This window comes from Hippopotamus amphibius, chromosome 11, assembly GCF_030028045.1.
Source record: "Hippopotamus amphibius kiboko isolate mHipAmp2 chromosome 11, mHipAmp2.hap2, whole genome shotgun sequence".
In the NCBI taxonomy this organism is placed as follows: Eukaryota; Metazoa; Chordata; class Mammalia; order Artiodactyla; family Hippopotamidae; genus Hippopotamus; species Hippopotamus amphibius.
This window is the reverse complement of record NC_080196.1, coordinates 23,307,512-23,328,808: the sequence shown is the minus strand read 5'-3', so window position 1 is coordinate 23,328,808 and position 21,297 is coordinate 23,307,512. Positions and strand designations below refer to the sequence as shown.

Sequence of the window (21,297 nt, the reverse complement as noted above, 5' to 3'; positions counted from 1 at the left end):
TCCACAGAATTCCCAACAATTGTTTATTATTTGAATACTAAAGAGTGAATAAAATACATCTATGGGCTTTACAGAATAATAAAATAAACAAATGGTATACCTGCCCCCCTGACTCCAATTTAAGAGCAGAACAAATATTACTCACATCCTAGAGCCTTATGTGTGTACCTTTGTGATCACAGCTCCTCTATGCCCTTGAAGAAGTAAACGGTATTCTGGTTATTTTAAATTCATCATTCCTTTTGAACTTTATAGCTGTCATATTGTTTGTATGTCAGCAATTACCCACCAAGTTTTATTTATCCATCAACTGTAGAATTTCTCATATTCTTGTTTTCTTTGCGATGTCTTACTCTGCATGTTATTTCTGAATGTCTTCAGGTTATACCTTCCTTTGCCTTTGTTCTTTCTTCTTAGCCTGTCTTTCATAACAGGTCTTTTTCCCACCCTCTTTTTCTAGGTTCTTCTTTTCTCTTACACCAAGAAAGGCAAACACTACTTCCCTGCTTCCCATTAATTCCATATTCACGTGTGCATTTATTCTTTTATTGGTCGCCAAGTAGCCAGTCATTTACTAGGAGCTACAAGGTTATGAGATGCAAATTCTGCTCCACAATCCAGTAACGACAATCTTGTATTCCTTTAGTAGTTACCATCTCTTGAGTGTTTCCTAAGTACCAGGCACTATGTTAAAAAAAAATCCTGGATATCCGGGTCTCACAAAAACCATGAAAAAAATTGTTGATATTATCCCTCCTTTATAGAAGAAACAGTCTCAGAGAGGGTAAGTAACTCGCCCAAGATTATCCAGCCAGTAAGTGCCAGGGCCAGGATTCCAGACTCTGTTTCACTCCCAATGTTAATGACGTTATATAGAAATGGACAGGCTATAGGAGAAGAATAAATATGTAACTTACCCACAGTCAGGTCACAGTCTCCTCATTGCCTTGCTGCCGGAGCATCCCCATGAAATGGAGCTTTTGGACAGGTTAGAGCTTTCACTTGATCCTCACACTGAGAACTAAAAGCAATCTATGAGAACTATTGTACCCTTGACATTGATCAGAGCTTAGATTTCAAGTAAGGGTAATGACTGCTAGTGCTTACTTCTCCAGCCACTTTTCAAAGCACTTCACAGTGTATTGCTTCTTATAACAACCTCAAGACATGGGCACAATTATTATCTTCCTTTTCAGACAAAGATATGAGAATAAACTGAGGATGAATCTCTTGTTCTGAAAGTGATTGCTGAGATTTGAACACACGGGGGTGGCTGAAGAAATCATGTAACAACCACATCCCACTATTACTTTGCTGAAATGTGAGGCCAGAGGTAGCTCTTTACTGTGAAGCTTTTTGATACCAAACTCTCCTCCTTGATTCCAGAAATTAACTTCTCTTGTAGTGGTATTGGAGGTAGAAAGGGAAGCGTGGTGAGGTGATGGAGGGAGTGATCCCAGGACTCTTATCCCATGGAGAGAAACAGCTCCTTAATTCTGCCAAGACTAGGGGCCTCACAACTCACAATTAATTAGCTGCTGCCACTAATGATGGTTAAGAAAAGAGGGGAGGATCTAGAGTAAACATTCCAGAAACAACGCTCCTTTTGGTAAATAAAAAGGTCTCACTCTGTTCCTCTGTGTCACTGGGGAGTGCAAAGGTATTGTTTTCATTTTTCTACCACCTCCTCAGTGTCATGTATTTCAAGTCTTCCCTCTCAAGCCTCTAATGTGCATATTCAATACCCTTTTACTTTGGTTTATTTCCTTTCTCCTTTTAAATAGATGTATGATTTACATAATAGAGTGCACAGATTTTAATGCACAGTTCACTGAGCTTTGATCAATGTATACATCCAGGTAAATACCACCTTAGTGAAGATATGGAATATTTCCATCATCACAGAAATTCCTCATGCTTATTTATAATAATTCTCCCTACTCTATGTTCTAGGCAACATCGATTTGATTTCTAACGTTTTAGGTGGTTTTGCCTGCTCTAGAACTTCACAAAAAAGATTCACTCAGCGCACGCTCTTTTGTGTTTAGCTTCTACTCTACACAACATTGAGATTCATCCATGTTGTTTGTGTATCAATAGCCCATTCCCCCCCTTTTTTTTTTAAATTTTGGCTGGCCCTGCATGGCACGTGGGACCCTAGTTCCCTGAATAGGGATGGAACCCGCACCCCCTACATTGGAAGTACAGAGTCTTAACCGCTGGACTGCCAGGGAAGTCCTCAGCTGACTTCTGGTCTGCAAGCTCAGGAAGGACCCTAAGCTGGAAGCATCAACTAAGTTGCTTCTGAATTCTGACCCACAGAAACTGTGAGGGAATACATATTTGTTATTTGAAGCCACTGAGTTTTGGGGTAATTTTTTATGCAGCAATAGATACCTTAGGGTTCTTTCCAGTTTTTGGTTTTATAAATAAATCTGCTGTGAATTTTCATGTACAGGTTTTTTTGTGGACATGTATTTTAATTTCTCTTTGGTAAGTACCTACAGGTCACATTTTTAGGTCATGGGATAGGTGTACATTAAACTTGATAAGAAACCTTGAAGCTGTCTTGCAAAGTGATTGTATTCCGACCAGCATCTTTGAGATTTCCAGTTGCTCAACATTCCTGCCAGAATTTGTATTGTTATTCTTTTGACTTTAGCTAGTCCATTGGGTACGAAGTGGTATCTCATTACAGTTTTAACTTACATTTTTCTCTAATGACCAAGTTGTTGAGCATCTTTTATATTGGCTACTCATATATCTTCTTTTGTGAAACATCTGTTCAACTCATTTGCCTATATTTTATTTCATTTATCTTTTTATGATAGACTTTCAGGAGTTCGTTAAACATTTTAGATAAAAACCCTATGTCAGGTAATACATTGTGAATATTTTCTTTCAGTCTGTGACTTGATGGTTCATTAAAAAAAGTGTATTCCAATGAGAAGCTTTCAAATTTCATTAGCTGCTAATTTACATTTTTGTGGCTAGTGTTTGTTGGGTCTTGAGAAATCTTTTCCTATTCTAAGGTCATAAATATTTTCTCTCTTTTCTTAAGAACTTTTATAGTTTGTATGTTTACTTATAGACCCATGTTAAATTAATTTTTGTGTATGTTGTGATGTAGGAGTCACAGTTCATTTTTACTATGTTATTTGCCTTATAAATTGCAGGCATTTATTTGTGAGATATATGTATATATGCAGATAAGCATATAGCTACACATATGTAAATACAGATATGTAAAATTTTCTCTCAGACTGTCATGTATTCTCATTTTTCTTAACAATGTCTTTTAACGAGAAGACATTTTCAATTTTGCTAAACTCTAGTTTATCAAAGGGTAATGCTTTTCTTGTCTCATTTAAGAAGTCTTTACCTTTCTTATGGTCATGTGATATTCTTGTGTTTCTTTTAAGAAGTGTTATATTTATATATTGTACTTAAAAAAATACAATTTATTTATTTATTTATTTGGCTGCACAGCAGTGGAAGTGTGGAGTCTTAACCACTGGACACCAGGAAAGTCCCTACATTGTATGTTTTTGATAGATGTCCTTTATCAGGTTGAGGACTTTCCATTCTATTCCTAGTTTTTGGAGAGATTTTAGCATGTGTAGGTTTTGAATTTTTTCAAATGCTTTTTCTGTGTATATTGGGATGATCTCATTTTTTTTTGGCTTTTATCTATTACTATGGTATGTTATATTGATTATCTTTACATTCTTGGCATAAATCTCACTTGGTCACTGTGCATAATTCTTTTTATATGTTAAAGGATATGGTTTACTAATATTATGTTGAGTCTCTTTTGCATCTATGTTCATGAGGAATATTTTCCTATATTTTTCTTACAATGTTTTTAACTTGACTTTGGCATCAGCATAGTTCTGACATCATACAATGAATTTGGAAATCTTACTTCCTCCACTAATTTTTGAAAAAGTTTGTTAAGGATTGGTATTATTTTTCTTAAATATTTGATAGAATTCAATATTTGATAGTGAAACTCTATAAGCCTGGAAATTTTATGTCTATGTGGGAATATGTTAAATTATTAATTCAATTTCTTTCCTTATCATAGGTCTAATCAGATTTTCTGTGTGAGTCAATTTTGGTAATTTCTGCTCTCTAGGGACTTAAAATTTTATCTAAGTTGTCCAATTTGTTCTTAATATTCCCTTATTATCTTTTTCATTTCTGTAGGTTTGGTAGAGATGCACGCTTTTTCATTCCCAGTGTGGTTAACTTTCTTATCCTCCCTTTCTTTCTTGATATGTGTAGCTAAAGTGTTTTTTTTTTTTCCCCAGTTGATTTGCTTCAAAGAACCAAATTTGTTTTTATTGATTTACTCTAGTCTGGGTTTCTTTTCTTTATTTCATTGATTTCTGTTCTGATTCTTCTTCTGCTTGAGTTGAATTACGTTTGTATATATTTTTGTAGATTCTTAGGCTGGGCCCTTAGATGATTGATTTGAAACTTTTTTTTAAAGCTATAAAATTTCACCTAAGTCCTATTTTAGGTGCAGTCCATAAATCCTGATATATATATCTGATATCTATATAATGTATATATATATATATGTTTTTGCACAGCAAAAGAAACCATAAACAAATCGAAAAGACAGTCTACATAATGGGAGAAAATATTTGCAAATGATGCTACTGACAAGGGCTTAATTTCCAAAATATATGAGTACAAATGGCTCATACAACTCAATATCAAAAAAAACAAAACAAAAACCCAAATAACCCAGTCAAAAAATGGGCAGAAAACCTAAATAGACATTTCTCCAAAGAAGACATACAGAAAGTCAACAGGTACATAAAAAGATGTTCAACATTGCTAATTATTAGAGAAATGAAAATCAAAACTATAGTGAAGTATCATCTCACTCTGGTCAGAATGGCCATCATCAAAAAGTCTACAAATAATAAATGTTGGAGAGGGATGGAGGAAAGGCAACCCTCCTACACTGTTGGTTGGAATGTAAATTGGTGCAGCCACTATGGAAAACTGTATGAATGTTCCTTAAAAAACTGAAAATAGAGTTATCATATGATCCAGCAATCCCACTCCTGGGCATATATTCAGAAAAGATGAAAACTCTAATTCAAAAAGATACATGCATCCCAATGTTCATAGCAGCACTGTTTATAATAGCAAACACATGGAAGCCACCAAAATGTTCACCAACAGATGAATGGATAAAGAAGATGTGGTGTGTATATATATATATAATGGAATATTACTCAGCCATAAAGAATGAAATAATGCCATTTGCTGCAACATGGATGGACCTAGAGATTATCAGACTAAGTGAAGTAAGTCAGAAAGAGAAAGACAAACATTACATGATATCACTTATATGTGGAATCTAAAAAATAGAACAAATGAACTTATTTACAAAATAGAAACAGACTCACAGACATAGAAAACAAATTTACTGTTATCAAAGGGAAAGGGAGGAGCGATGAATTAGGATCATGGGATTAACTGATACATACTACCATATATAAAATAAACAACAAGGGTTTACTGTACAGCACAGGGAACTACATTTAATATCTTGTAATAACCTATAATGGAAAAGAACTGCAAAAAAAAAAGTATATATGAGGGTGAATCAAAATTTAGCCACACTCCAGTTATATTAAAACTTCTATAAATTCTACAGTCAGAGTGCAGACAATTTTTGACTCACCTTCATATATACCTATAACTGAATCACTTTGCTGTACACCCGAAACTAACACAATATTGTAAATCAACTATACTTCAATAAAAAAATTTTGATGTTTTGTTTTTATTCAGTTTGAATCATGTGCTAATTTCTTTGAGATTTTCTTCTTTGAATCTTGGGCTATCTAAAATTATATTGTATGATTTCTAAATATTTATAGATTTCGCACACTTCTTTATATTGTCGATTTCTAATTTAATTCTGTTTTGGTTCGTATAACATAATTTGAGACTTGTTTTATTACCTAGTATATACTGATGGATATTTCACATGCACACGAGAATTATGTGTAAGGTCTGGTCCTTTTAGGGTGTCAATGTTTACCATGCTCCTCCAACTTATCTCTCCTGTGGTGAGAAGTGGCTGAAATCTCTGCTGGCTCTTTCAGCCTTCCCGATGTTTTTTTGTTCTTGGAGTCTTTAAAAGCTTGTTCTGTACATCTATAGGTTAGTGGTCAGCTAAAAATTTGAGAGTTCTCATCTAGTTTTTGGGTTTGTTCCTTTGCAGTTTCCTCCTTCCTGGGATTTCTCCTCCTTAATTTCCAGATAGGATAGCTTTTTTTTTCAAAGGGTCAAATACCCTCTAGTTTCTCTTTGCTTTTGATCACTCACACTGACTTCAAACAGTTGTTTATTATGTATATTTTACTTCTACAGAATTTATAATTGCAATTGGCAGGAGAGTTAGTCTAGTGCAGACTACCCTCTTCATCTGTTCTAAATTCTCTGATTAAAAAAAATGTTTTTTCTCTCTGTGTTGGACTACAGCGTAGGAGCAGTGAATTCTAGAATCCCAAGGTTGGAAGAGCCATTTGGGTTAATGTTTAATCTTCATTTGATGTACCAAAATCCACTGATAACTCACCACTTTTTTAATCTTCTCAGGCCATTTTTTCCTATTCCATTTTTTTATAATTAATTTTTATTTGAGTATAGTTGCTTTATCCATTCCATTTTTTTTATACCTTATATTTTTAGGGGGCTATTCTGTGTTAGAATTTACCTCATTTCTATTTCCGCTTTCTGCTCTTAATTCTGTAGATTAGTGAAAGCCTAACCACTTATGAAATTGCATTTAATCATCATAACTGTCATATGATGTAGATTCTATTTCTCCTGCTTATTATACCCTAATAGTAGTCCTCCCCTCCTCCCATATTATTTTAGTTAGGTTATGCCTACTCAGAGTAAAGACTATTTCACAACCTCCCTTTCAGTTTCATGTGGTTGTAAGATGTTAGGCAATGGGATGTAGGAGAAATTCCCTCTGGCTGTTGTTGGGGAAGCTAGTAATGGAGCGTTTTTCAGGCTTCCAAGTGGGCACTATGCCTCTCTCTGACCTGACGGTGATGCTAAACCTGGCTGCATGCCAAACTGCTGAGCTACAACCAGGCCAGCAGCAGTGGTACCAGCACACATTGTAAATCATTAGATAAGATAGGGAGTAAGTCATGGGACTTCTTGCACCTTGAGGGCCTGGCCAGCCCCCGGGGATCGAAGAACATTCCAAGACTTACGAGTTAAGATCAAGGCATTTATGACAATAACCCGAGCTGCGAACTTGTGTGCCATGGCCTGGTGCTAAAAGCTGGGCTCCTTTGAGTGGCAAGCTGAAGTCTCACCCTTGGGGCAGACTCACAGCCAGGACCTTCCCAACTGGGGCTCCAGTTTGCTGTTCAAGGGACTTCCCAGCACTGCTTGGGTCTGGATGTACGTGGATCCCCCACTTGGTGATGTATAAACCTCTCTTCTCTTACTATCCTTTCTTAAATAGTCTTACTGTTTTCCCTTAATTAATTATACTGTAATCTTTCATTAACTCAATAAATTCTCTAAAATTCTTGTTTAGCTGAGTGCAGAGTAATTATTTTGCCAGCGAATCCAACAAAACTTGAAACCGAAGGTAAGGCTTTCAGCAAAACAGCTGTTTCCTGGAGCCTTCTTAAAATACTTTTGAAGCCCTCTCTTTGGCCGTCTTCTTTTGTCAGTTCTGCCATATCCTGGAACAATGATGTAATGGCTGCAGCACTACATACCATTTGGGACCACAAAATGTGGACCATATCCTAAGAATAGCAGTGTTCAAAGGAAAGTGGTCCTGAGATTTTTTTGTGGAGCAGAACTATCATACTGGCTCTGAATCTTCGCCTTCTGGATTTTGAAGCCAATATTTTTAGGTATATGTTAAAGATTAGCAGAGCCTAATCCAAAGTGAAATCCCCAACTTACAGAAAAAAGTACTAAGCTTCAGGATGGTTAAATAACTTGCATAAAAAGTAGGAAGCAGAGCCTGAATTTGTTCCAGGAAGGCCTGACAGCTGCAAAGTGGATGTGGGCCACCACACCTCCTAGTGCATTAGCTACTCCAGTTATTTTGTTGGTTTAGTCAATTTTCACACATTGCCTTCAGACGCAAGATGTAGGCTCAGTGACTATCCCTGAGTTATATATATATTTTGGTTTGTTTTGGTTAGGTTTGGCCTCAGATTTTAGCCGATTTTAAATTCCCTTGGACTTCCCTGGTGGTGCTGTGGTTAAGAATCTGCCTGTCAAATGCAGGGGACATGTGTTCCATCCCTGGTCTGGGAAGATCCCAAATGCCACGGAGCAACTAAGCCCATGCGCTACAACTACTGAGCCTGAGCTCTAGAGCCCACGAGCCATAGCTACTGAGCCTGTGTGCTGCAACTACTGAAGCCGGTGCACCTAGAGCCCGTGCTCTGCATCAAGAGAAGCCACTGCAATGAGAAGCCTGTGCACCACAATGAAGAGTAGCCCCCACTCGCTACAACTGGAGAAAGCCCATGCAAGCAACAAAGACCCAAGGCAGCCAAAAATAAATAAAATAAGTAAATTAAAAAAAATAAATTCCCTTGATTTCAGTTAGTATTATAGAATATATTATTCATCTTTCCAAATTTGGGGGTATGTAAAATATTAGTGGATATTGTAGGTTTGGGAGTATGGGAGGCACAGGGTCATGATGGCTAACCTATTATAGCGCTAGCATTTCTTGGCTATTTGCTTGGCAACTAGTGATGAGCATACAAACTTGTTCCCATTGGTACATAGTTTATAGCCAGTTCTGTCCTGAGCCAATAACAGCGGAAAAAAGATACATACCCCTTCCCCCACCCCCTTTCTCCTCCATCGCACTCTTTTGTTATTGAATAGGTAAAACATACACAGAATGCTGAGAAATAAAATATTTCCTGCAGTATCAGAAAACACATGATGTCACAGTCATCAAGGATTGCAGCAGTTTCCTGGAGCTGTTTCCTGGAGACTTTCTTAAATTACTGTTGAAGCCTTCTCTTTGTCTGTCTTCTTTCCTCAGTTCTGCCATATCCTGGAATAATGATGTAATGGCTGGAGCACTAGATACCATTTTGGACCACAAAAATGTGGATCTTATACTAAGAAGAGCAGAGTTCAAAGGAAACTCAGGAAGGAAACAAAGAATACCTGCTATCTAGCAACCATCAGACTGCAGCCACTCCTGAAGGTGAGCCCTGAGGGAACTCAGGATGTGAAAATACAGGATACTGGCCCCAGAGAGCTGAGGTGCATATCAAAGGAATGATTTAAGTGAGCCCAGATTTTTGCATCTTTCCATATGTAGAAAGGCACTAAATTCCTTAACTTGAGATTTCTAGTTTTCTTTTATTAACAGTACACTTTTGTTCCTACTACTTGCCCTTAATTGCAAAACTCCTATATATCCTAGCTCCCCCGTTGCCTCTTCGGAGCAGTTTTTTCAAGGTTACTTGAAATCCTCAATATGTCTCCTGAATAAAATATAGCCCTCAACATTTAGGTTGTGAATATATTTTTTTAGTTGACAATGCAAAACTAAAAACATAACGACAGGACAAGGCACATAATAAGTAAATTTCCCTCCTATTCCGGTTCCTTAGGCAATAAAGTTTCTGTCCTCCCAAAGATACTGTATGCATATATCAGCACATGTGTATAAATTTTTCTTTTTTAAAATATTAGAATATTATACATTTTGTAATGATTTTTTTCAATTAATTCCACTGTATACAACTTCATTTATTTAGTTCCTTATTGATAAATGTTTCCATTTTTTTGATTACAAATAATACCACATGAATATGCTTGTATGTATCTTATTTCATACATATATGAGTATATTAATAGAATAAATTCCATGGGCATTATGAAAAAGATGGGAACAAGGCTTCTGCTCCAGGAGGCCTCAATGAGGGCAGTGACTAGCCCTAGACCACCCCACCAGTTAGGGCCCAGCTGGAAGTCTGTTGATATCTGAGCCATTTGTTTTATAACCACAAGAGTCTCCACAAAATGATCTTTGACATTGGCTGTCTTTTAAATGTGTTAGATGGAAAAATGAATAAAGAGATTTTTTTGGTTTGGAAGAAGTGTATTGTGACACAGAGGGAAAAAATAAGTCAGGTGGACACTGGAGAGAAGCAAGAAGGAATCAGTTTCCAAGAAGACCCTGTAGTCAGCTACATCAGGGTGATTGGGGCAGCCCTTCCCCTGGACTTGGGCTGGGAGTGAATTTCACATAAGAAAGGAGGAGGGAGAAGAGAGAGATCAGAGTCCAGAGGTGTTATTCTCACTCCTTGCAAGGACACTGTTTCTCAGAATCCAGATCCTATCTGGGGAGGGAATCACCTGTGTTAGTTTCTCCTAAGAAAATTCCTGGCTTGTCTTAGAGTAACTCTAGGCTGGAAACCCCCAGCTCCAGTGGGCAGCTTCTCAATTGCCTTGTGGAACTGCCTCCCAAGTGTTGTCTTTTAACACTCACAGTCCTGGGAGAGCAGGTCTCCTGTCCCTTTGCTCCAGACTGCAATCTTCCTCCAGGCTCTGACCCCTGCACTCACAGCCTCTTTGTTCACCTCTGCCCAGTGGGGAAGCAGACTCTGGTCCAGGCAGGGCCTGCCTCCCAGGAAGAGTCCTGCCTATATATAGACCCCCAAATGCTTCCTGCTCTCATTCATCCCAAGGGTCCTTGCATCCTCTGCTTTCCTTTCTCTCTCTATTCCTTCTCCCAACTTGTACCTTTCCTGTAGTAAAGGAGCGTGCACATGCCCACACGCCTAGCTTCTCTTTCCACTGAAGCACAACATGAGAAGACAAGGACTGGAGAAAAGAGGTTCTCATTTGAACCCTCGCTTACCCACTGCTACTAATATGACTGCGGATGAGTGAGCCTCTTGCTTATCAATAAGGATACTAACACTTACCTCATTAGAATGCTAGAATTTTGATGGGTACCATTTGATAACATCTGTGCAGTTGCTGGAATATAATAGGTACTCACTAAATGTTTTACTTACTTACTTATTCATTCATTTAGTAATTCACTCATGCATTTAGTAAATATTTATTAAGTATATACGGTACCAGACAGTATGCCTGGGGAGTGCTAAAGATACAAGACAATTAAGACACAATTATGACCTTCAAGATTCCTACTGTTGACTGGGAGTGAAGAACAAGTAAGCAGATGACCTTATGGCCAGAGAAAAGGGCTCTGAGAGGCTTGCAGAGGAAGTATAAAAGGGCAGAAGATGGGCATGTAACCCAGAATAGGATGGAAGAGAGTCAGGGAAGTCTTCCTGGAGGAGATGCTACTTATGCTGCATAATCTTATAAATCCATGGTGTTAGGCATAGAGTTGGAGGGAAAGACATGCTCAATGACCCTGTGGCAGAGAGCCTGGCATGTTGCAAGATACACAGGGAGTACAGGGAACCATGCATGGAAGCAGCTGGACTGACAGATCTGCAGCTCAGGGCCAGGCTGTGAATAGAGACCTGAAGGGGATCAGTGGACAAATATCATCCCTGGGAATGTCGTTCTGAGGCTGTCCCTCCTGGAGATTCTGGCTTAGGTTCCCTGCTTCCCCAGAGAAGGCAATATTGGCACCAAGATGGTGAGGGCTGGCCTTCACTGGCGATCCAGGGATTGAGACTCTGTGCTCCAGCTGCGTGAGGCATGGGTTCAATCCCTGGTCAGGAAAGTAAGCTCTCCATGCCACACGGCGAAAAGCTGTGAGACGAGAGGGGTTTAATTACAAGAAGCTTTAGCTCTCTACTCTCCCTCTTCTCTTTACAGAAATGATACAAAGATGTAAGAAAGTATTAGGTGTAAACAAAATTTGAAAATTGAAGCAGTTTACTCAGGTCTGCTTTGTACAGCTTTTCCTTTCTCTTTCCACACCCATCCCCCATCCTTGTCCTGCTGCAGGGGTTTCACTTTCCCTACTGCCCTCAACCTGATCGGACATTATCTGCCTGGCCACTGGTGATGTTTCAGAGTCCCCAAATCCTATTGGACAGTGCGCACAGGTCAGCCCTTTTCTACTGCGCAGCAGCCAAAGGTGACAATCTTGTTTTCTAAAAAGAGAACCTGGAGAGAGATCTGAAGAGAGAGTAGCAGGTCTAGGTTTCCAGTCTATTCCACCAGGTTGTATTCTTCCCCCTTCATATGCAATCTGTTTACAAAAGTATGTCTACCCCACAAAGTACATTTAAATAATAATTAATTAGACCAGTTTTATTACTGTCTGATAACAGCTTCAGATAGGAGAACATGATTTATGGTAAACCTGTTGAAATCTTGGAATGAGCTCCTGGGTCCCATTACTCTAGGTAGGCACTTCTGTAAAACAAGGTTCTCCAGGATGGAAACACCTGAATTAAAATGGCATCACTTGAAATTTGTCAGTGAGTGAAAGTACAGTAAATGGCCACTGAAAACACAGCAAACAAAGATGACACCTTGGCATTTTTACAAGCGTTTTACTATAAACACACTTGAAGCACTTTTAATCAATGCTTTTTTCAAAGTGGGTTTTGTGGCGATGTCCTGAGACTTTGGGAGAGGGCAGGGATTCATCTGGAATGTTAGGAGAGCAGAGTGATCAGGTAACTACCCTGAGCACACACAGTTTCTGTACTCCCTTTTCGTCCCAATCCAAATCTCAAGAGCCAGGGAGTAAATAGCTCTTAGGTACCTCTGAGGCCACACTAGTGAGTGTCCAGGAGTACAGGTGAGGAAAGAGAGGCAGTGTGGCAAGGAAGGGATGTGTGATTGCCTTGTGTGTGGAAGGTGTTTGATTGCTGGATTTGGGTGGTTGTCAACCAGTGGACTTGGTTTGCAGGTTCTCAGACAGCAGAGGAGGTCGCTAGGAAGCTCAAGACCCAGAAGTCGAAAGTTCTTTGCAAAGGGCATTTTATACACAAAGTTTTCTGAGCCTGGAAGACACCTAGGAATTCTCTCCAATCATATCATTTTAGAGACCAGAAAACCAACATCTAGGGAGGTGAACAGACTTGCTCAAGTTAATTTAGGGAGTGGCATCCCTGGGACTGGAACTCATGTCTTTTCTCTTCCAGGGTTTTTTACCCTATGTCTTCTCAAGACATGCTTCACACATTCTGCTAGGCTAGTGTGAACAGAATGCTCCTGGTCACATCGCCCACAGCAGCTCTAACTGTCCTCTCCCAGGCGCCCTTGTTCTCAAGAAGTCTCTGACTAATGCGGGGCTCAAAAAAGCAGCAGGGGAGGCCCACACGTGTTAAAGGTCTTCAGGCCAGTGAGGGTCCAGCACTGCAGCCTGGGAAGTCATAAGTCAAGAGTGGGAGTGGTGGGTTGTTAATCAGGGAAAACTTCTCGACAGAGAAGGACCATCCCATGTTTGGAACAGGGAGGGCAAATGGACAAATGGATTGGCTGTGGGGAGAAGTGCTTCATCAGAAGGTATTTTTGTTTACTGACCTCACTGTAGCAAAAGTGAAAGTAAATTGAGGAGACCTTGCAAGAGCGAAGGGTATAGGAAAGCTTGATAAACACAGTGGCCAGGCAGGGGATTTCCACTTTAGCTGCTTATATAAAGTGGACGCAAGTTCCTTTTCCCTGTCTCCTGACTCTGCTCCTGTGATTGTAGAGATGGCTGCCACCCTCTGTGTAAGTGGGATTTAATTATAGGGATGGGGAAAGGGAGAGCTCCTCCGAGATATGGGGGAGTCTCAGGAATGGGTGAGGGACAGTGCTGGGGAGGTGGGGTGGCTGGGAAGGTGTCTGGAAGGGGATGAGAGAGGCATTCATATCCACTGAATGTGAAGAATGTTTTTATGCAGAGAACCAGGTTGTTTGGCTCCTGAGTTCCCTTTTGTTGAGCCCTTGCACTGGCCACTGTTAGGGGTACATGAAGTGGGAGTGGATTTTGTTCTCAGCAGGCTGGCAAGACTTGAAACTATGGAACTATTGTCTTGATCCCTTTCTCCCTTGTCATGTTTAGGGACCCAAGGCTCTTAAACTTAAGCTTCCTTCTCTTCCCAAAAGAGTGGTTCACAGAATTCATTTATCTTCATTGTAAATGCCCTGATACATTACCTTATGTAAGAATACATGCTCTACAGAGAGAACTTGGAATGAGGGCAATGGTTAGCAGGAAGAGTGAGAGTTCAGTGAAGAAATGTCTGTCGCATCTAGATTGGGAAGATATTTTTGAATGAAGTCTGAAAGAGGTCCTCCAAACTTTCCAGTGACAAGACAAGGGTGAGATTCCCCAAGTTCAGATTACTGAAGTAAGACTTAGATGTAGTCCCTGCTTTCTGTGAGTGGGGAGGAAGAGGAGATCTGATTAAAGGTGGAGATCTTAGTCTATTATAGGTAGATATGAAAACACAGGAAACCTATGTGGACAAGTGTTATTGAACATAGGGTCACTTAAGTTAGTTATTATTGATTTAAAAACTATTAACAGTACAGAGAAGATGTGTCCTCCATAGGGTCTCCCTGTAAAGTAGTTAGTCATGGAGGAGAGCCGAGTGGGTATTCCATTAAGTTGTCAAGTCTTGGAAATTCTCTTTGAGAGGTGTTTTTAGATTCCGATGTACAGTTTTGGATGCTTTCTAGTTGCATTCAGGTTTTGACATTTGGTAAACTTTATCTGCATAGGAGAAGGATAAGGTAAATAAGGTGAGAAATCATAGATAACATTTTGGGATGGATAAGAGGTGTGGTTAGAAAGGAATAAGACTGGTTTTCTTGCATTATGACCTGGAAATTTCAAAAGAGGAGTTTCAAAAAAGGGAGGGGCACTACTTGTAAAGGATCAGGAGGACCAGACAGGCAGTTGAAGGGTGGGAGCGATGAAGAAGGGGGCACAAAGGGTGTAAAAGGTGGTAGGCGTTCTAGGCAACTGTCTCTTGGCCTTTGTTGTCCAGGTGAATGTCCATTCTCAGCAATGGGGGCCAATGACCTTCCCTGCCTGCTCAGAAGACAGAGTGAAGAAGATCAATGAACATGTCCGGTCTAAGATCAAGGTTCCTGTGCAGGACCAGGTCCTCCAGCTGGGCTCGAAGACCCTGAAGCCCCAGAGGACACTGTCATCCTATGGGATTGACAGGGAGACGACCATCCACCTCACCCTGAAGGTGGTGAGGCCCAGTGATGAGGAGCTGACCTTGGAATTGGTGGAGTCCGGTGATGAGGGGCAGAGGCACTGCCTCCAGGTGCGAAGGTCCAGCTCAGTGGCCCAGGTGAAAAAGATGATCGAGACAAAGACTGCCATACCCCACAAGAAGCAGGTTGTGACTTGCAATGGGAAGAAACTGGAAGATGGGAAGATCATGGCAGACTATGGCATCAAGAAGGGCCACTTACTCTTCCTGACATACCCCTGCATTGGGGGGTGACCACCCTGGGGATGGAGTGATATCAGGAAAAAAAGCCCTTATTTGCTTCTTTCCCTTACTCTACATATCCTTTGAAAATTTCCCCAAATCAATGTGAAAGCTAAATAGAAAGAGAAGATTTGGGGTGGATTGGGGAGGAAGACTGTAGAATACTTCTAACACATTGATTCTTTCATTCTAACATCGAATAACTGGCAAAATTGCATATAACATATTACACATATTGATATAATATTTTAGAATTTGAAGGCCTATTAGAGATAGTGTTCAAAACCAGCTTGCTGTTTAATCCTTTCTTGGTTCCCTCTGATTCATAGAAAACCTTCTATTTCCTTCCCCAACACACAAGATAGTACGTCTTAGGTTGTGATCCATGTTCTTCTTCTTCTTCTTTTTTTTTTAAATTGGACTATAGTTGCTTTATAATGTTGTGGGAGCTGCTGCTGTACAGCAAGGTGAATTAGCCACACCCATGTTCTTCTGATAACTGCGTTTGCATCTCTGTTTAGCTCAGTGCTTCTTCTATCATATCACTGAATAACCATTGAAGCAAATTGACTTTCTACTCATAAAGAATCGTGAATTATTTACTGTGCCATGACTACAATCATATTAATAAATAATTTAGAAATTCCAATAAACTACTTCCCATCTCCTTATTTAAAGCTGCTTGTTATGAAATGAATCTTGGTGCTGTGCCCCTTCTTACTCTCTAATTCGCAACCCAATTAAACCGTTCTTATTTCTGGGGATGATGGTGGGCATGGCAAGATATTCACCTTGGGGATCTAGGGATTTTATGTCTCTAGTGGGAGCTCCTTGGCAGCAGATGTGCTTTAGGTGGGAACGGACTTTCCGAAAGGTAGGGGACTCTGGACCAGTCTCTGTCCTGCCTGCCTTAGGCTCTAGCAGGTCTTCTCTGGGTTGGGGGAAGAGGTTAGGGATTGGTTTCCGGGTTGACCCCAACACTCTGCCCAGGTTCTGGCTCGTGGAGCTTTTTCCTCTCTGCTCCCTCCATCTTACTCCCTTCATTTACTCCTCCATCTCAGCACCTCATGTCTCCCTCCTGATCACATGTATGTTTTTCTCACAGCATGAAACAAGTCCACCCTCTTCTCCACTAGTCTAGTCTCTTTAACTTGCTCAAGAACCACTTCCTGCAGAAGAGTTTCTGAACTTCACCCCACTCAGCACAAGCCACACTTAGAGGAGTCGCTCATTACAACGATCAGTCAAGCGCTCTGGGGCGGGCACTCTCTAACTGGCTGGGTGGCCACTCGGTTGGCCTGATTCCCCCCAGATGACAGACCGTGGCTTCTTTTGTGGCATGGGGTCTCCTACAGGGTACAGCCTATGATTGCATTGTCACTTAGGGATATGTCTGATGGCAGACACCACGGGGTCTTCCATGCACTCTTCCATCAGGCTGGAATCCTTCATACGTCATCTTACCAGCATATGGACTCCTGACTGGTGGGTATAGTATCCCCTGAGGATGGGGAAGATCCTCCCAGAGTAAAACTTTCTCCTATTCATCAGCTTAGGAGAAACCCGGAAGATCATTTCCCCCTCACTAGACCTGCCCCTTTATAGGATGTGGGGATTTTCCCTCCATTACATGAACCTTTCCTCATGGGAGGAACGGAGCTCCCCCATTAACCTTGGACTCCTTAAGCACAAATCTTGCAGATCCTCATACAGAAATGAACAGCCTAAAGGCTAAACTGACTGACTTTCCAGTGGGCATTTCCCTCCTTGGGCCCTGCGGTAACACTCCCCTCCTTCCCTCCTTGACTTAGTGTCCAGTTTGCGCCCTCCCCAGACCCCCCAGGAGCCTCCTCGCTGCCCCCTTCACTTCCTTATTCCTGAGGGTGTAGATGAGTGGGCTGAGGGTGTGACTACCGTGTAGAAAAGCGAAATGAACTTGCCCCGCCACTGGTTGTAGCTGTGAGTGGGTTGCAGGTAGGTGTAGATGGCTGAGCCATAGAAGAGGCAGACGGCTGTCAGGTGGGACCCACAGGTGCCCACCGCTTTCCTGCGGCTCCCTCTGGTCCTCATGCCCCATACAGCGCGGGCCACGGCGCCATAGGAGGCCAGGATGACGGCGGACGGCAGCAGCAGGATGACCACGCGGGCAGCAAACATCTGGCGCTCGCTGGAGTCCTGGCCGCCGCCGCCGCCGCCGCCGCCGCAGGCCAGCTGGAGCAGCGCGGGCAGCTCGCAGATGAAGTGGTCCACCCGGCGGGGCGCGCACAGCGGCCGAGCGGCCAGCAGCGCCGTTTGCGCCGCAGAGTTGGCGAGGCCGCCGAGCCAGGAGGCAGCGGCCAGCGCGCGGCAGAGGCGCGGCGAGGCGAGCCCGGCGTAGCGCAGCGGGCGGCACACGGCGGCCGCGCGGTCCAGAGCCATCACCGCCAGCAGGACGCACTCGGCCGAGTCCAGCGCCAGCGACGCGCACAGCTGGGCCAGGCAGCCGCCGCGCTCCAGCCACAGCGCCCGGCCGCAAAGGTTGGCCAGCAGAGGAGGCACCACGCTCGTGGTGCAGCCCGCGTCCACCAGGGCCAGGTGGCAGAGGAAGTAGTACATGGGCGTGTGCAGGCGCGGGTCGCGCGTCGCCAGCAGCACGAGCGCCGAGTTGCCCGTCAGGGTCAGGAGGTAGCCGAGGAGGACAAGGGAGAAGAGGACAAGCTGCAGGGAGGGCCAGTCGGAGAAACCCAGGAGGAGGAAGCGTTCCTCTGTGCTGAGGTTGGCCTAAAGGCGGAAAACTCGCAGAATGTTGGAAGGCCGATATACGAAAGGGTGATGTTATCCCTTCCAAGCACAGGAAAACTCGGGCCAGTGGGGGTGAGGTGGGGCAAGGGTGGCAGCACACAAGGTTCTTATGTATCCACTGGAAGCTCATTTTCAGATCTGAGCCCTTAGTTTAGGAAGGTAGCCATTTATTAGTAAACGCTAGTTATTGTATTTACCAGAAGATTCTATGAGGAAGATAGCATCTCCATCCTACAGAAGAACAAACTTGGGCTCAAAAGGGTAAAGCATTCCAGGGTCATAGCTAGTGAGTGACCCTGTGGACTTGTACTAAGGCCTGTTTGATTTAGAAATGAGAGCTCTTTCAGCTGCCTCCCTGCTTCTGGAAGTAGTGCTATGGTAGAAGTAGAAATCTAATCTTCATCTCACATAACCCTTCAGATATTTGAAGACAAATTTCATTCTGAGCCCGTCTTCTCTCTGTTTCATGTCCACAATCACATGCAATACTCCAGGCTTGGTATAACAACAAAACTTGGTAGATCAGAGAGATCACCTTCTTTGTTTCAGGTGCTCTACTTCTATTTATACAATCCAGTATACTGCTGACTACAGAATTTTAATTTGTGGTGAATGTCTTCTTGGCTGCTTTCAATGTGCATGCCTCTCCTGCTTACCACCTGGTGCGAGGATCGTGGGGGGCACAGATCAGCACGCGTGTACCAGCCTTTAAATCCAGAGTGATCTGTGTAAAATGAAATTCAGGGGACCTAGCACAGCTGTCTTTGACTAGTGATTTGATATCCGAAAGTCACTTCATTTCCCTTCACCTTAATTTTTTCATGTGTAGGAGGAGATGTTTGTACTCTATGACCTCTAAGGTTCCTGTATGTCTTCCTGGCTCTCATTTTAATAAATACTTTTCAAAGAAGTGAAAAGTGGGTGCAGAAGCCTTTTAACCATTGAGAGTGATGCTGAATCAAATTTCCTAATGGTACAGAAACCATCATGATTGATGTGATGGATAAAAGTTACACAGAAATCTTTATACTGCATGTTCCTGACAGGTATCATTAAACAGATAACTTATTTTAAACATCATTTTAACTGTTCTTAATTTAAAACTTATAATTCCCTAATTTTTTATTTTACAGGAAGGAACTCCTTCCCCCTAATAAAGCCTTATGTTTATATGGTTCTCTCATTTTATCTTCATTAGGCAGAATAAGTATTAATGTCATAATTAAAAATCAGGGTTCAAGGGTCAGATTGCCCAAGTTCCATTCTTGCTTCTCCCATTTCTCAGTTGAGCACCCTCGGGCAATGTTGCTTAACCTCTCTGTGCCCCAGTTTCCTCATATGAAAGTAGAACTGGTTAAGTAGTTCAAACATGTAAAGCTCTTAGAAAAGTTCCTGACACATAGTAGGTGTTGAATAAATGTTAACCATTATCCCTATTTTACATCAGGAAACAGACTTTCAGAGGGTTCCTACACTAGGTAAGGACAAAACTGGCATGTAAATTTATATCCTTTTTCATATGTTAACTTTTTATTTATATGAATAAATAGATAACACTCCTATTTTATACGGTAAGATAGGAGGGTAATTGAGGTTAAATAACTTTCTCAAAGTCACGTGGTTTGTAAATGCCTCTCAGGATTTCAACCCAAATCTGTTTTTTATTTCTGGGATCATTGCTTTTTTTTTTTTAAAATGAGCCAGCCTTTAATATGCTAGGGACTGTAATGGATAAAATTACATTCAAAGATTGACCTTTATTTCTGGATAATTTTATAGTCATACTGGAGATGAATAAAGTAGGAGAGCTGACATTCAGGCTTATGGTCCAATGGTGCTAGAGATGTTGAGTTACAAGTCAAATCTTCTAACTCTCTAGTTACATAGAGACACACCAGTTCAGCCAGGCAAGACTTAAGTCATTCTTATGTAAACCTACCAAAACCTGAAAACAGGCACACAGTAATCAAATTGCACAGACATCTTTACTGCATGTACACACAAATTCCCAGACACATGGCTCAGACACATTTGTACACATACACAACACCCTATAATCCCCCTTAAGAATCCAGAACACAAATCTGTTGTAAAAAATATTCTATAATGTGTCCCCACACATCATTTGGTATTCTAGAATGTGCCCCTCATCTGCAAGACCATTTTTAAAAAGGGCAATGTGGTACTAAGCCTACCTTCATTCTTATTCTCTGGCACTGATATTTAGGCCTTCAGTTTCCAGACAAGAATTTGGTCTCCTGCTCCTGCTCTGGATTCTCTGGGTTTGAAATGGCTGTGGGGGGGATGAAAGAAAGGCCCAGTCACATGGCTGTTGATGTCTGGAATGGGTGCCTGAGATCAGGGCGGGTACCTCGAGAAGGCAATGTGGGATGGGTGCCTTCTTGTTGGTCAGCAGAGGAATGAATAGAATGGCTTAGGGCAGGAAGCCCACTGAGTCCTGTGAACAATTGAGATCCAGGCAGAGGTTAGAGTCCTGTAACGAGGTGTAGACAAGGCAAGGACTTGACCCTTGTGATGGTGGCAAATCCGTATTAGCTGGTGGTGGCAGCAAAAATATCCTTCCTGATTCAAAAGGGCAGAGCGGTTGTAGAGAATGAGGAAGGGTGTTGATGAGCCTCTTAGTAGACAGGAAGCAGGGGAATCAACTATTCTTGTTATTTAGAAGAGGAAATGGTGCTCTGGGGAATCTATATCCCTCTCCCATAATTAGCCCTTTGTATTGAGGTGTCCAGAGAGAGCCCCCCCAGGGTAGGGAAGGGAAAATTCTGGTGGGAAAGGCTCTTTCCGGTAGAGTGTCCTTGGCAGTGTGTGGAAGCCAGAAGCAGCACAATTCCTTCTCACATCGTTGGTACTCTTAATTTTTAACTGGTTTAGGATTTTATTCTCTGCTGAGTGACCTTAAGCCAGCTGTTTAACCTCAGTGAGTCTCATCTGTAAATCATGGTTAGCAGCCCTTACCTGTGGGAGACATTGCAGATTTGATGACCTCATCCTCAGTTTTGAATGCAGATTTGCCTGTCATGTCATCAGCTTTGCCCCCAACCCTCCTTGTTGCTGTCAT

The 21,297-nt window shown here is 41.8% G+C and overlaps 2 protein-coding genes across 2 annotated transcripts; one reads left to right on the top strand and one right to left on the bottom strand.

Annotated features, from left to right (window-relative positions):
• Positions 1-13,562: 13,562 nt before the first annotated feature.
• LOC130831861 (ubiquitin D-like) lies at positions 13,563-16,131 on the top strand. The gene is made up of 2 exons (XM_057700310.1): positions 13,563-13,710; positions 14,976-16,131. The coding sequence occupies exons 1-2, from the start codon at positions 13,693-13,695 to the stop codon at positions 15,444-15,446; spliced, it is 489 nt and encodes a 162-aa protein (XP_057556293.1). The 5' UTR covers positions 13,563-13,692; the 3' UTR covers positions 15,447-16,131.
• A 1,110-nt stretch (positions 16,132-17,241) lies between these two features.
• Positions 17,242-21,297, bottom strand: LOC130830848 (putative olfactory receptor 2I1). Its single transcript, XM_057698164.1, is given in 4 exon segments — positions 17,242-17,336; positions 17,339-18,194; positions 18,872-18,939; positions 21,195-21,297. Coding segments are annotated over 4 exon segments (1,122 nt in total).